This window comes from Parasteatoda tepidariorum, chromosome 4, assembly GCF_043381705.1.
Source record: "Parasteatoda tepidariorum isolate YZ-2023 chromosome 4, CAS_Ptep_4.0, whole genome shotgun sequence".
In the NCBI taxonomy this organism is placed as follows: Eukaryota; Metazoa; Arthropoda; class Arachnida; order Araneae; family Theridiidae; genus Parasteatoda; species Parasteatoda tepidariorum.
In genome coordinates, this window is record NC_092207.1 from 34,057,619 (window position 1) to 34,075,358 (window position 17,740).

The following is a 17,740-nucleotide window of genomic DNA, read 5'->3' on the forward strand; positions in this document are numbered from 1 at the left end:
TTTAAAAATGTGCATTTTAAGAACATGCAGGCCAAAAAAAAGGTGTGAATTCGAGGAACTATAAAGTACCTATCTGGAAATAATATTAAAGAAGCCAATAATATTTAAATTAAATATATATTTGGGTATGGTTTAAAAAATATGAAAGTATAAATTCAAAATAACACTCTTTTTTGTTGTTTTTGCCTGTTGCAGCAAATTGAACTGTCTGGTTATTTCATTTTTCTTACCAACTGCACCCCCTTGAATGGTACCTTGAGATGGAAGTTAGCAATTTCTTTTTCTAGCTTAGTTAATTGAAACTGCATTACAGGTATATGGTCATGCAAGTAGCACCTCTTTGAGTTCTTTGGTATTGTTTCTAGATAAATACTTTTTGGAATTTTTTCTAGGCAACAGCTCAATGTACAGACACGTCTTCTTACTTGCAAGGAAATTGTAGTCTTTTCCCCCCAAAACAAATTATTTTACCCCAAATTTTCATAACCTGGCTTATCGTTATATTGCCCTAAAGGTCTTCACTTCAAACACACGTCTATTCTGTCGGGGGATATCGGAATATTTATGACAAAATGTTGGGAAAAAGGGTCAATCTTAACGAACTTTTTTTTGTCTTGTTTGCATTTAACGATTGCGCTTGTTCTCATAATATAACAACATGTTTTATTCAGTTTTTTTCCATTTAGTCAAATCATCAATAATTCACGGCTCTGAAGAATTTTCGAGTTATAGAAATTTCATTACTAGCATAGTGCAATTAATAATTCACGACTTTTCGGTTCCAAAGAATTTTCAAGTTACAAAAATTTCATTATTTACATAGTGCAATTAATAATTCACGGCTTTTTCGGTTCCGTGGAATTTTCAAGTTATAGAAGTTTCATTACTTACATAGTGCAATTCACGGCTTTTGCGGTTCTGAGGAATTTTCGAGTTATAGAAATTTCATTACTTACATAGTGCAATTAATAATTCACAGCTTTTGGGTTCCGAGGAATTTTCGAGTTATAGAAATTTCTTTACTTACATAGTGCAATTAATAATTCACGACTTTTCCGCTTTCGAGGAATTTTCAAGTTATGGAAATTTCATTACTTACATAGTGCAATTAATGATTTACAAATTGTATTCGGCATTTTGATTGCGAAGATGGTATAAAATTTTGATTATTAATCCACAAGTTATTCAAAGTAATTTTTTTACCATTATCATTTTTTTCTAAAGTTTATGAAGGCTTTTTACAATGTTACATTTTCGAAGACGAACTCTTCACCATCATTTTCCACTGATTATTTTGTATTACCTTAAGGCTGAGAAAAAAAAATCTAAAATCAAGAGAGGATGGAATTTGTGTCCGTTATTTTCATGCTCTACTGTGCAATCATTCGACCTCATCTTGTTCAAGTGACATTCGGGCATGAAGGATGGGCTCTGGGAGAGAGATTCTTTGAACGAATTTCTACCATGTTCAAAATCATTTCCCGAAAATCTCATCACTAAGTTTTTAAGTGTTTTTCTTTCAAGGATGGGAATCGCATTTGAAGGATGTTCTGCATTATTTATCTTATGGTCAAAATGTTTAAAAAGTCTCAACCAAAATTTCCGGAAAAATATACTTCGAGGTGAGCCTTGGCGAAAATCGTCAATTCGTTCTAAGGCAATAAAATATCATTAAAACATTAAAAAAACTGCATAACATAACACAAAAACGTAATTAAATCATAAAAACAAATCGAGATGCAGTTCAAAATACTGTGGTTTCTATAGATTAAACAAGATGGCCATTCCAGCTACCAACTTTGCGATAGTCCAAACATGTCCCCGAAATGTAGAGTAGCCAAAATTTCCTTAATAAATAAGATTTATAAACTTTAATACATAAGAAACATAATTTTCAATTGATAAGATCTTCACCAAATTTTGTCACTGGAGTCTAATATTAAAGCAAGACTACCTAATAAAATAATTAAAGTAGCAAATAACAAGTGTTAATTTTCTTTAATAAACAAGATCAAAAATTTAAAAATAACAGAAAACTAATATTACAAGCCTATACATTTTAAATAATTTAAATGCTATTAGCTTTATCAATTCACGATCAAAACGCTTGAACACGCCCTCTAGTGGATAGTATGTTTTCAGGATTTTATTTATTAAGTTTTCATTTAGTTCTATCAGAAACATTGCTAGAAAAGGGCGTCATTTTTTAGCAACAGATAAGAAGCAAAATTTCCCTAAAGAAAAGGCCGAAGAACTTGAAAAAAAAAACGACCCAGAACATTGGTAAAACTGTCTGAAGCAGAACGCTCCCAACATTTGAAGAACAATTTCTCCATAATTTTTACCTTTCTATTATCAACAAACTTGCAACCGATTACTTCCGATTTCGTGATCGCATATTGTTACAGATGTGTGTATTACGGAAAATTTATTTTTCTCCTTCAATTCATTACAAATTAAAGTGAAGTCAACATTGCTTACTTCATTCCAGAGAATAAATGTGATTTCAGAACTTGCAGAACTGTAATAGTTACAGAATATTCTTCCTTTTTACAGAATAGTATATATTTCTGAATTTATATAATTCGGAAAACAACAAAGCTAATTACTTGAAGTAATATAATTTGTGTTGCTTATTAATAATTTTTCATCATTTTCTTGGTAAGTATTTTTTAATTTTGAATGAATAATTTCGATTAGAACTCTATACTATACTAAAATCCCGTTCTTCTATACTAAAATTCCGTTCATTTTAATTTGTGATTATTTAATTCTTCAAGATCTAAGTAGACATTTTATTCTCCTTTATACAGTATTTTTTCTATGCGAATTTGGTTGAGAAAATTATGTTATAAACACAGCTTATTTTTTGAATTGCTGGATTGTAACTACTAGAAACTACTAAAAAGTATCAATAGAATTCTTTTTTGTTTCAACTTTAGGTTACATTCTTAAGTCAGGTTAGGTTACAATACATTGCACAATATATGATTAAATATTTTCCAAGTAGATAAGCAGATTCTGATTAAGTTTAATGAAATTATACTTACGAATAGCTAAAAGACGATATAATTAAAAAGTTTTACACATAAATTGAATAAGAAAAAATTACTTGGAGAGTTTGCCATTGCAAGGACTGGTCTTCCATATCGTACGTCTTTTCTTAATATTCGGGGATTTGGATTAATCTGTAGACCTGTAAATAAATTCAATATAAATCTCATATTTTTACTACAACAATGTAAATTTCAAAAAAAAGAAAGCATTAAAATGCCGATGAAGATAAAATACTTTTCCCAGTGTTTAATTAACCTAATTATCACTCAAATCAAACACAAATTGTAATAAGCAAATAAAAGTATACTATTTTATGTTCTAAAAGCTTCATGACAGTACAAAAGTAATAATAAATTAATGGGTCAGACAAAAAGTTACGTGTTTGTTGATACCCACATTAAATTCCTGTTAAATATTGTGTTCTAATTATGAAAGAACAAAATGCATTCTTATGGTCACCATTGTGTAATATGGTCACCAATGTGGCGTATTGTTTCACTATGAATTTGAGTTAGCAAGCACATTTGCATGTTTCACATTTGTATGCTCAAAAGTATGGTAAGTAAAAAGTACTAATAGAATTCGAATAGTTCAAAGTTTCTATTAATGATTTAAAAACGAGATTACAACACAATTAAAAAAAACAGTTTTCGATTGTGATATATATGGAGCTAAAGGCAATCCAGAATGGTTAACAACCACATTTTTCTGATTTTCGTACCACTCAAGAATGGCATCTTTAGTCACCTGACTTGAATCCAATAGATCTTCCTATTCGATCAATATTGGAGACAAGATTTTGTGAATGTGCTAACTTTATATGAATGTGGTACGCGTTAAATGAATGTGGTATCCTTAAAAAAATACATGAACAAGAAGTGGGACAAAATATTAGGTGTTTTGAGGTCTTTAGCGAAATATTTTGTAACGCGTCTGCAGCTTTGCATTGAAGCCAAAAGTGGTAATGTTACAGATAATAATATTCATGTTTCTTAAAAGTTAGAAATACAAAGTTATTGTGCATTATATGTAACCGAGTTATTTATTTTATCCCTGTTTATGTAATATGTTTCGAATAATGTTCCAAAAGTAATGATAATACAAAATGTCTTTTGAAATATATTTTTTAAAAGCTGGTTAAAAAATTGAAAATTAATGGAAAACTTCCAAACAATGTGTTTAAGAATGGGGTTATATTTATTTTTGTTTGTGCTTACGAACATTTTAATGTCGGTCAATTGGTAAGTTGTAGATTAAAAAAAATCGATTTGTTTTTGCGAAAAGAAAAATTAATGCTAATGATGGCGTTTCCTAACAGTGAATGACAAATACTTATATATTTATAAAGAGTTCTGAAACTTTAAATTCAATAATACTCTGTGAACAAATGGTTAAAAGTGAAAGATTAAAAATTATGAGAATTGCTCTTAATTTGTATTCAAAACGGTAAAAATAAATCTGCGATAAAATAAAGGGTGCCTCAAGAAAAGCGAAAAAATAAATTTAAAGTAATTTTTTTTTAAAAAAATTAATTAATGCTGAAATATTCTTTTAAGCGTAAAACATATGAGTCGCAACTATTGTATGAGAATAACATTTTTAGACTTTCATTGATTTGCTGGTACATTTGCTTTCTTTTGATGAAATTTTCAATAATCACGGTTTAGTTTAGTTGTTTCTGTATTTCATTGTGACAACGTCTATTATTTTCTTTTGAGTTTAGAATGCGGTCGCTGTTTTAACATGAATCCATAACTTCCGAAGCTGCAGAAAAAGATTTAAAGCATTTTAACTTGTACATTCTAAACGATCTTGACGTCCTAATAGAAGATTACGACTGTGAAAATCGGAGAAGAATCGTTCGATCTTTTGCTTTGAAATGCGATATACTTATAAATATGATATTCTATGTAAGTTAATTTCATAAATAAATAGAAATCTTAGTATACTTGTAAATTCTAAACGATCTTGACTTCCAAATAGTAGATTACGACAGTGAGAATCGGAGGAAAATCGTTCGATCTTCTGCTTTAAAATGCGATATATTTGTAAATATGTTATTCTACCTAAGTTAATTTCATAAATAAATGGAAATCTTAGTGAACTTGTACATTCTAAACGATCTTGAAGTCCAAATAGAAGATTACGACTGTGAGAATCGGAGAAGAATCGTTCGATTTTTTGCTTTGAAATGCGATATATTTATAAATATAATATTCTATGTAAGTTAATTTCATAAATAAATAGAAATCTTAGTAAAAAATAAAAAAATATTTGAAATTTAGATTTTACGATTGTGCTGTGTCATCTATACGCAAAAAGGAATAAATTAAAACCTCCTTATTTAATGACTTTATTAAGTAACTAAATAATGATCGAATCTTCACACACTTAAATTCAATATTCATGGTTTGAGGAGCATATCTAAAATATGTTGACTGATAAGAACAGTTCACGATACAAAATTAGGCATGAAAACCTACTTTCAATGAATAACATTACTTTTTATTTTGTTTGATTCAGGCTTTTGGTTTTTAAATAGGGGAAGGAGGGAGGAGCCGTAATCTGGAAAATATAATCCTTTAGTTTAGGAAGAAAACTGTGAGTAATTTTACCTATCGCTTTTTTCCTATTCGCGTTAATAGCTTCAGAGATGGGGTGAAATATGTAAGTTAAACATAAATTTAATTTCAGTCCCTCCTGTGAGGACAAAATCCGTTAAAAAAGGGTTTTCGTACAAAATATGCTAAAAACAAAATTAACACTTAAAAGCTCTAACTTTCAATCCTTCCTTGGTGGTTTGAATTTGTTACCAGATTATCTTGCGTTCAAATATGCTAAAAATAAACTCAACAATTGTAGCTCAATCTCTCAATCCTTCTTCTGAGGGTGAAATGTGTCACGAAAATTGCGGATTTATTCAAAAAAACTGAAGGTACATTTCTTTATATTGCACCTTCACCTTTCTAGTATTGTGTTACTTAAAATTTTGACAGCACAAATTAATTAACATATTTAAGGTCTTTCATAAATATTGTGCGTTACTACGTAAAAATCCGATCAATAAATCGAAAGTTATGAAGATTGTTTCCTTTTTTTACAACTAAACAGTGAAATTAGGTGTAGGATGAATCAGTAAAAAAAAATCGGTTTACAAGCTTTATCATTACTTATTAAAGAAAAGATGTAATTGAAAAAGAAAAGAAAAAGAGATCTTAAGATAAACAATGAACTAAGAAACGGTTCACTTCTCAAAGTGCCAAATAAATAATTTTCACGGTTCATCTAATTCACTTTCATGAATTCTCTTTTTACTTCCTCAATTCTCTATATTTTACTATCTTTCGTGCACATCAAAAGAATAATTGAGACGTGGAAACAATGTTTTCTTTTCACTTCTTCTAAAATAAGCTCATGGAATGCACGACTCTGTAGAAAACACTTGTAATCTCTTAAATTGATTAAATAGAATATCGATTATGCGGAACCGAACGACATTCTCAATCGGTTGACCATGAAATGGTTATTAAACGTCACTGAAAAGTCAGCCGAGTTTTTAAAATATTTCAGACGATATCATAATTTTAGTAACAAAAATAGTAATTTTTTCTACTTTTTTCTAAAAGGTTTTATCTTCATGAATATAAAAAAGAACTAGTTTCTAATCGTTTGTCTTTTTTAAACATTGTTGATGTTATTAAAGAAAACATACTTGAATTTAGTTTTTGTAACTATGTTTTTAAAATCATCAGCATCAGAGACGATACATTGTGATGAGACTTTGGCTAGCGATCTGATAAGATTTCCTCAGATCGTGTTGTAATGATTCAAAATACACTCTAATTAGTTTTATTTGAGGTTTAAGAGACGAAAAAATCCGTGCATGGTCGAGGAACGTGGTGTGGAGACGAGGGTTTTTCCCATGCAATTTACCCGGATCATATAATTGTGGAAGTGTCATGCATGCCTACTCTATTAATGCCTTCGAACCATTTCTGAGAATGTATTTCAGATTATTGCTAATATTTATACAGTGCAGATCTAATGCGATGTTTACAATCAGATTAAATCGAGATCGGTGAAACTAATAACACACAGAAGACCTCTAATTTTTTTTCTTCTTGTTTTCGTAATCATTCATATTCCCTAAAGTGTTTCAAATAAATCTTTAGTCACTTTTAGATTATTGTGTGATTACCAGGCTATATGACACTTTTTAGCATTTTAATTACTGTTAAGTAATTGCCATAAATTAGCTAAATACGCATTCTTCGTACAACATAAAACAATGGTAAATATTTAATAAATCAATAATTGAACTTTACGCAACCATTCAAAATACTTAAAGGCACATTTAATCAAAATCAAATTTAATTAATATTTTGGTTTTTACTTAAATTATTTCTAACCTTTCCCGTCGACTTTATATTATTAAATTCAATGCACGTCGTTTAAAAAAAGCGCTATCTGCTGTGTAGATGAAATTTTAATCTTTTCCAGGAATGTGGTACACTGTAAAAAATTTTGGATCAAATTAAGGGATTAAGTACCAGCATATTGGGTGTATCATCCGGAAAATCTATTTTGACCGTAAAATATTGTATAGCAATTTTTATAGTAATATTTATATAATTAGAGTGATTCAGTGACTTTACGGTAAATATTACTGAAAAAATTACAGTATATCAGAAATTTTGATCCTTAACCTCTTCTGGTAAAAGAGGATTATACAGTTAAAAGTACTGACAGCCAGAGTGCCGGTATTTTTTACCGTAATTTGATTGGAACCTTTCACAGTGTCAGGAATTATTTTGATTTTTTTTCGCATCAGAATAATTTGTTTCAGCTAATTTAATTTAAAAATAAATTCTTCCAAAACTCACTTTTGAAAATAGAACTAAGTAATCAGAAGGCCATTCTCCTTAAGATTAATTACCTAATTTTAAGAAGAAAAAAAATCGTGCTTAAGTCCGAAGAAATTAAAAAAGGGTACGCTTGTTGTACTTAAGTGCAAGTATATTCTCTGCGCCATTCACCTTATGTAAAAAAGAAAATTGCGTTCTTAGTAATCGTGTAAAATTTTGAAATGTTTCTTACTTGAAACTTTCTTAGATGAAAATTTTAAATGAATGTTGTCCAAAGAAAATGGTTTAATGGTCCAGGATACTACAATTCATGTCACACAACAGACCGACTTTGTTTTCTTCATGTTTTTTTGTATGAAAAGCGGAGACTTTCGGTTTTGAAATCGCTTATAACTATTATGGTTAAAAAAACCATGAATACAAAACTATACAGTTTTTTTTAAACCATTTACAACTAGATTTCAAAAGGGTGAAAAAGATATTTAATGGGTCATTGCAAACAGTTTAGCAGCTTCTTGGTGTTCCCATCTATGCGTGAATGGAAATATCGTAATCCAATAAGTGTCAACGCTGGGACACGAACCCCCGTTCTGTGATTGACAAATTACGCCTCTCGGTTATAATATGTACCCATCTGCCAGGAACTACATGGCTTCATTAAGTGGGCCTGGTTGGGGCGATAAAATTCTGGTTGTACAACCGAATTAGGTAAAAGCAGTAAGTAAACGGTTTTTCTTACTGTTAAAAGTTTGAATGCCATCTTATTTATGGTTATTTGACAGTTTTGTTTGAATATGGTAAAATAAAAATTAAATGAATCGTTATTTACGATTTTTTTCCGAGACATTTCCAATAGTATAAATCTAAATCTGTACTTAAGTTCCATTTCTTCAAAAAGTAAAAAGTATGCATTTATAATTTAAGCTAACTCTTTAAGTTAACGAGAAACTAATTAAATATTAATTGCAAATAACGAAACAAGGGAAAAGTTTTCTGGAATTGAACAGTAATTTATTCTTCTAAAATATCCAATATAAAAAAATTAATTAAATTCAATCATATATAGAAAGGATAAGATACTTTTCATTTCCGTACATCAAATTATCATATAAAATCACTTTAAGCTCTGAGAATGGGTAAAATTCTTTCACATTTTTGCATCTTAATCTTTTTGCTTTGTCTTAAAACATGCACTTTGTTTTCATGAAAGAAATTGATAAGAAGTCTCATTGTATTCTTTACAGTTATGTAATATTGTAATTAATGTTCTTTGAAAATCATTTGAACTAATTTAAACATCCGTCTGAACCGTTTATCAAAATATGAGAAACGCAGAGGCTTTGAGTATTATTTCTTTGGGCTAAGGGGGTTTGGTTTTTATATACTCTTTATTAAACAATGCAAGTTTATAAAAATACGTGAGTAATTCTTTTTCATGTAATTAAATTTCATTAAAAACAAAGTTTTAATATACTTGTGGTTTTAAAATGTTGTTTTTAAGGAAATTTAATGTAAGTTAGTGTTTTTAAAAACTTACTTATATTTAAAATAGGAATTTTTGCCCTTTTAGTAGATTGTACCCAATAAGGATTTCTTTTAATAATTGTTTTAAAAGTATAATGTTACGAGTACTTAGAAATATAATGTAACGAGTAATAATGTGCTATCACTCGATGTAACGAGTACGGCATATTACGGAAAGTTCTCAATTACGGGATATCTCAAAAAAGGTTAATACCACTATATGAAAATTGCATGCTTGTAGCGAGTCAAAGATTAGTATCCTTCTGCTATTGAGAAAAATATTTTTTGTTTATAATGCGCTTTTCCGACCTTTAAGCGAGCAATATTATACAGAAAAAAGGAAAAATTGTAAGCATTTTTTCTAGTATTAACTCAGAAATTTTTTTTACAATTGAAGCAATTTTTTTTTTACAATTTGATCTTACCACATCATCTGGTATCAACTCAGAAATGGAAAAACGAATGCAATTTCACCTTATTTTCTTCTTACAATATTCGTTTTGAGTATTTAATCTTGAAAATTATTCTGATAATTTCGGAATGCTGTTTACATTTAAAAATAATTCATTTTTTGATGACCACATATCTATCATACTCCCTTGTTTCCATCCTTGACCGCTTATTATTGAAATCAATATTTAATGCTATCAAAGACGTCAAATGCTATTGCACACTATTAATCTCGAGTCTTTGGTATTGCCATTTTATTATTATGTGCTTTTGCTAATAATAAGTTCGTTATAACATGAATTTAGTCTGTTATTGTGAATTGTCGTTATAGTGAACTTTTTCTGTATTTATTTTGACACGTAATTTATGGATTACGGTCAAGGTCATACGTAGCCCAAGATTGCCAGAATATTTTAATGGAAAAAAAATTATACTGTAAGAACGAATGCTTTGAGATAATATTAATGTGTCGAAACGCATATGATTGTTTCAATATTATAAAAATTCATATGTGCAACAGTAAAAGTGATCAGTATGGTGATTTAGTATAAATAAATCGTTTATTTTATATAATTGATAAATAAGATTAATTTCATAAGCATAATGATATGGTTATACACGCATAAATAACTAACTGTCACCTCGTTATTTTATTTTAAATCCCGCCGTTGAACAGTCGACCCATTTTTGGGTTAATCAACAATGCCCATCTCCGTTTTATCAATCTATGTTCATCTCCGTAGCCTTGTAATTTTCTGCTATGCCAAAAGACAAGAAAATTTCTAAATCAAGTTTCGGAACTAACTTGCCTTCATGGCGGACTTTCCGATGAAACTAATCTGCTTTAGCGTTAAATGGTGCGGAAAACCACGAAAACCTCCCCAGTTGACCAGACGGCAAAGGGATTGGGATTCTACCCCATGATACGTCTAAATATGAGTATATTTTACCTCAGAACTGTAATCGGTACGAGCCGGAAGCAGAATTCGTACAGACGTGCCCTCACTGGAATTCGAACCTGGGTAACCTGATCGAAAGACGGCAGCTCTATAACCTGATCCTTCGCAGCTCGTCATCACTTCGTTATTAGTGATGTCCTTTGTTGCTACAGAAGTATAGAATACATGAAATTTCAAATCTAAGCATGAAAAGCTTAATGTTTTATACTAGCTTTGCCTTGGTATTCTGCAATTTTATAAAAGGAGAGGAAAGTATAAAATACATCTTCGATTTGTTTCAAAAATCGAATTATTATTGTTAGTGAGTATATTTTTAATAAAAAACTTTTTTTGTCTATCAAAGATGCATTAGTTTCTCCCGTTAATGCATAATTTTAAATACATTACTAAAAAAACCTTACAATCATCTATATTTTATGATGGTATTTCCTTCTTAATTGCCTTATCTCGCAGTCTGAAAAATTTTTTTCAATGGCATCCAAAATAAAGAAATAAAATAGCTTGATTATGGAAACATGTTTTTTTTAATTAAGATAAAGAGTGGTGACGTATTGTCCTTCATTCTAAGCATTTGCATTTTGCAACAGTAAGAATAAAGTATTTTTCATAATGAAATAAATATATTTATAACAAATTGAGATAATTCAATTGATGTATTTTATAATAAAGGTGGTAGCTAATAATAGAAAAGATCCACTTCGTTTAAGCGCAACTATTTTAATATTCGTCATAAGAAAAAAAAGTGTTCATCTCCCTAGCCACCCCAAAAGAAAATAGGTTAGGGTTAAAGATGTTATAATAACTGCTTTAAAAGGATACGTTAAGATTAACCTCTCTTAGGAAGTTATCCGTTAAAGAAGGTCGCAAAAAACTTATCAAAATTGTATATATTATAACAATAGAAGTAGTACCTATTACCACAATCGTTTGTTTCATTTCCCAAACTATTATCAATCATCAGTAGGGTCAATAATAGCTTAACAATTTCTTACATCCCCTTTAATGGAAAAGAATTTTCTCTTGTTAAACATAAAAAATTCAAAAATTTTCACCCTAAACAATTAAATTATTTTGTTAGAAATGTTTTGATATTTTCAGAGAATTTTCCTTTGAGTTCAACAAATTCTACATAAATTGATTTTTAAGCGTTTTGTTAGTGTTGCCCTCATTATTTTTTTAAATGGAAATAATCAAATGTTTTGAGAAGTTTATGAACAAGAACACCTAATTCAAAGCAGCAGAAGTAATAAGCACGTTCATCTTTTTTTACAAAAAGATTTGAAACAACTATTGTTTAAAATCAATTTTTTTTCCGGTCGTTGAACTTGGAATAACATGCATATAATTTGATGCAACGGAGGGGTTGTTTTTACGTTAACTTTCTTCAAAAGTGAAAGGATGCGCCCACACTAGAAATGGAATTGCATATAATTGCACAAGTTCAAAACAATTTGGTGCGAAATTTTGACGAGGTTGAAAAGAATTGCATTAACGTGTGTAGTAGAATAGTTAAAATCAGGAAACAAGAAAAACAATTGAAAAGTTTATAATAACGAAAACTCCGCTTTCTAATAACCAATACAATTGAATTAGTTTGCTATGCGTACTTTTCACGTCAGAATTAGACAGAATATGGATTCTTGTTGTTATTGATGATATTAATGGTAAAGAACTGTTATATTAATTATTCAATTGTTATTTAATATTACTCAGTGTCATTTTTTGGTGCGGAAATGCCATTTGTGGTGGCGTCATCAAAACGAGATTCGTGAATAAAATTTAGAGTCAATGTAAATGACCTGTACTGATATAATTATGGGTAAAAAAATTTACCAATTATGAAAGAATAGGACTATTTTAAATAAATAAACATTTTGTTTTTTGTTTAAGTTCGTATTGAATTTTAAATCGTAAAAAAATAGTTAGTTTCAAAACTTGTTTGTTTGAGATGCCTTGTTTCATGACTGCATCATGAGGTTGTAGATCTCCTTCAGAGATCGCCGAAAAGAGCTCTCTAAACAAGAGTCTCACACAATTATTTCTATCTAATTTGTTTTATTAAAATTTTTGTTTTGGTATTTTTTCGTGTTTCCTTATTTGACCTTTTCCGCATTTGGTGCGAAGGACTGTCCGGTTGCTGAGAGAAGTTTTAATGGTCTCACCTAAATATCTTCTTCAACGCAAATTCTATGGAAAAAATTCCGTGATTCCCCTCCCAAAAATCGTCGTAATTATAGAAGGTCGTTACACAGAGATGGTGGAGGTTTTTCTCTCTCTCTCTTTATATATATATATATATATTCTTATTNATATAATATAATATAATATAATATAATATAATATAATATAATATAATACAATATAAATGAGAGTATATGCTTTTAGAGTTAGTGATAAATGACGTACACTAGTTTGTTTCCTGAGTTTTTTTTATCGAACACAATCTCTCTCTATATACAACAATGGAGATATAATTATTATTTAAAGCAAAAGAAATGGGAAAAAACTCATTAACATTGCAATAATTCTCGAACAAATAGAAATTTCGAAAAAAATTCTCGTTAAAGTTGTAACTCAAAATGGTACTATCAGTACGTCAAATTTCAACTCTGTAGTTGCATTTCAGGTGACAGTAGATGGACCAATCTTTCTTACTATAAGTTTAATAGTTGATACTTCTCGAATTAATAATTGAATCGTTTGTTTTTTATACTTATACTACTCATACATTTTCTACAGATTTTCGTATTTTCAAGATTCCAAATCTTATAGATTTTGAGCAGCAAAATGTAACGTGAAGCAAAAATAATCGAGAAAAAATTCACTTAAAAGTATTTAAATATCTATAAACACATTATAAAAACATAGCAGAAGAAGTTAAAAGTTTTTTGCAAGAAGAAAGAGAATTTGCTCATGCAATAGTTATTACATTTCCTTTTTATGACTAAATTAAAATCGTGTAGAACTAAGTTATAAAATTTAGTTTAATTGAAACATTTTGTTTTTGAAATTATGTAGTTTAAATCTGAGGAAAATATGAAAAATTTTTTTATCACGAAGAAAAAAATTTTCAAATTGTAGGTAACAGCTTTTTTTTTATTCAAGTGATTAGACAAAAATTTAAAAAAAAAAAAAATTTAAGCATTGATCTACTTATTCAAAATTTACAGACTGTAGGATTTGATAAAGTGTTTGAATCCTCGGATAAAAAGATCAAAAGTAAGTCCGCTTTTGTGTGAGCCTTATCTTAATAAATTACAAGAAATAATTAATAGGCAAATGTTAAGCGTGTCCTTCAAACCAAGAAGACTCTTACCTAGTACAAGAAATTTGTTTTTTAAATTAAGTGTTATTTGTGATGTTTTTTTAAGCTCATAAGAATTACTACTTTAATTAGGAAACCTATGTGATAATTTTCTTTATTTAACTGTTTCAAAAATTCAAAGAAGAAAATGCGTCTTATGTTTCTAAATTATTATTGTGTTCACTGCTTCGATCACAATTCATCAAATTTCGTCCATTATTAGGAATAGAGAATTTAATAAAATGAATATTTTTTTTTTGTTAGAAAGATTTTGGGATTTAGATAATTATCTTTTTAGAATACTTTTGTTTCGGAATTTGTTTTATCCTTAAATTCTTTAAATTGATACCGTTCGTTATTCGAGACTATGCCACTTTTCTTTTTAAAAAATCTGCCAATTGAAGAGCATTTATTTTAGAGACTTATTAATTGTTAATTATTGTAAAAACTTGGTCTATAATTACTATTTATATAAATATTCATGGTAGTTTTATAAAACACATATTTATAGATAATAAATAAAAAAAAACAAAGTAACTGATTTTCTTCTAAGTATGGGGTATCTTAAAATATATCAATTAGAATACTAAATTATATTAACTGGTGGTGGGGTTAAACAAAGCTTTAATGAATATACAAGTTTTACTCAATAGATTTATTGAAGAAATAAAATCGTCTGCATTATTTACGCTCGTGGAAATTTTTTTTTTATTGTTGTATATAAACAGCGCAAAATTTAATAATATAGAAAAAAATCATAACAGAGGAACGATATTATATTTTAAAATGTTTGAAACGAATTCATTTTGGTGATAAAAGTAATGAAATTGAAAGCTTTATAAATTTACCTTAAAAACACACATATTAAAATAGGTGGTCTATAACGTTCCTAAAATAAGGAACTTATAGCAGGAAAATTAATAACTAAACTCGAAATATCGATAATTTCCCAAGAAATCTCATTATTTTCAGACGTACTGAAACATTTGTTTTTAAATAAGAACTAAGAAAACGATAGTGAAAACTCGTAATTCAATCGTTTACTGAAAAAATGTTTAATTTTTACATTTTAAAAAAGAACATTTTTGATTAAAAAAATATTTCACTGAAAAATATTTATTGGGGTTAACATTATTTTGTAAATTGTTATTTTTTAAACTCAAGACAAACATTTCATTTTTTAAAAAATAAAAGTTTAGAAAAGAATACGAAAATGCGTTTGTAATCGTTTGCTAAAAAAGTGTTAATCTTTCGTACATAAAAAAGAACGAAAAACTTAAAAATTTTGCTCTTTTAAACCTTTCTTGGTGTAAAAACTATTTTGCAAAATTAGTTTGTGAGCAGTAAAAAAAAATTTGAAATTTTTTTCATGATATATGTTACTAAAACTACCTGGATAAAAAATATTTGTGAATTAAAGCAAACTTTTACTTATTGACAATTGACTACCACTTTGACTGATAATTTGGAACGGTCCTTTAATTTAGAGTAAAAAAAGAAGTTCAAAACAATCTATAACTTCATAAATATTTTAAAAACGTTTTACACATAATTTGCTCGAATTTATTTGTGTACAAATTAATTGGTGAGTAACACTTTAAGTATTTTTCTTGTTTATTTAAACTAAGTTGAATTACTTCGAAATTTAAATTTTGTTCGGAAACGGAGTTTGTTCGTTTTTTCTCAACGGAGGACTGTATTTTGTACGCATTTTTTATGTATTTTTTTCACTGTTAACTTCATACTCAAGCAGCATAATCATTATACATTTTTACAGATAATATAGCAAGACTTACTTGTAAAAAGTTCGATTGATTCTGCTCTGTAGTTTACGGTTGCTGCTCTTTCAAATATGAAAAGTGGAAAGCAGCATTTTCGGTATATTTTACTTTTTTACAATCGAAAAGGTAGTCAAGTTGAAGGAGTTGTTCAGTGTTAGATTGTTTAATATTAGGAATAAATACGGGAATATTTATGTGTTATATTTATTTAAACTTATTTAGGATCAAATCTGAAGGCAAGTAATAATATAAAAAGTGCTTTTATAAAAAGAGGATATAACATCGATGCTTAAAATATTTAGATGTTTTACAATGTTTCTTAGTCAAAAAATTATGATTGCAGAAAAAATTACAAGTTTTATATTACAAATGAACACTTTGGAAAAGTGTCTTGTGTGGCACCAAGAAAAAAAATGGTTAACAAATAACTGTACTACCAATTTTTAGGTTTATCAGTTAAAATAATGTCGCTAAAATTTAATATGTAAATTAAATCTTAATGAAAAATTATGAATGTAAGTGTTAGAATACTTGCACATTGTAAAGTGTGTTAATTCCTGCTATTTCCTAAGTGTATATTCTATTGTTCACAATAAACTACATATTTAGCGTTCAATGATAATTTATAAATTTTTTCGTAATTAAATATTAATAATATTCAACAATAACTAATAATTTTAAATATATTTTAATTTTTATAAATTAATTAATCAGAAATTAATCAAAACATTTATTAATTTATATTGAATTATGCATTTATCAGTTTTTATATGTAAATAATAAATTTTTGTTTATAAAAGTATTAAATTTATTTAATTTATAAATTAAAAATAATATAAGAATTTATAATTTTTTATATTTGAATGATAAATTTTACTAAATAAAATTTCCTGATATCAAATTTATGACAATTATAAATTTAAAATAAGTTAAAAATTTGTAAATTTTAATATTTAAACCTAAAGATAATTTATATATTTTTTAATCAATAAGTAAAGATGAAATAAGTTGTTATACTTTGTCCTAGATACTTGTGAAATGGCTTAATGTGACCAAAAGTAAATAATTACAGTACTTGAGAATTTGTAAATTTTTATATGAAAATCTGGAGACAATTTATGAATTTTTAATCAATAAGCTAAAATGAAATAAGCAAATAATTTTTTGTTTCTAATGTACTTGTAAAATGACTCAATAAAGTAAAAAATAATTAATGACAATATTTAATTACAATAATTAACTTACCCTGTGATTGACAATAACCAAGACACAAAGCCAACAGATAAGAAATGATCCAAAAGTACAAAGCCATCCAGAACGGTCGATGTACTTCTGCACACTTAGCACAAATATGAAGAGAGAGAAAAAAATCCTTTGATATTTAAAGGCAAATCACTGATTCCATGTAAATACGAGATCCTAGATCATCTGTCACCCCCGTCACTCTATAACTACTACTTTCACTCACTGAAGTTGAAGATGCAACTGACACTACCGACTCACGAAGATACCGAAGTCGATTCTGGAGAAACGCTCTCACATTTATAGGCAGGGTCAGCAATTCGCGTTTCGTCTTCATATTTTGGAAAAAAAATAAATAAACAAATAAACGAAGATCGCAACAGGTGGAAAAAAAATGAAGAAGCTACTGGATATGCTCTGTTGGTTGCCTCATCCGCTATTCCAGCCGGGATGCCGCGGAATTTTCGAATTTCTCATTTGCTATTCATATAAAGTTGGTTCATTTTCCTTTACATGCCTTCCGTGATTGTTAACTTTGTAATAAAGAGATGTATAGGC

General features: G+C 28.3%; 1 protein-coding gene across 1 annotated transcript in view; it reads right to left on the reverse strand.

Moving 5' to 3' along the window:
• Window positions 1-17,464, reverse strand: part of LOC107436700 (mucin-2-like) — a 42,487-nt gene extending 25,023 nt beyond the window's left edge. Inside the window, exons 1-2 of the mRNA XM_071179642.1 lie at window positions 17,186-17,464; window positions 3,113-3,196 (exon numbers count right to left, since the gene is read on the reverse strand). Of these exons, the coding sequence (XP_071035743.1) occupies window positions 3,113-3,196; window positions 17,186-17,252 (151 nt within the window). The 5' untranslated portion in view covers window positions 17,253-17,464. The remainder of the gene's footprint in view (window positions 1-3,112; window positions 3,197-17,185) is intronic.
• Window positions 17,465-17,740: the final 276 nt, after the last annotated feature.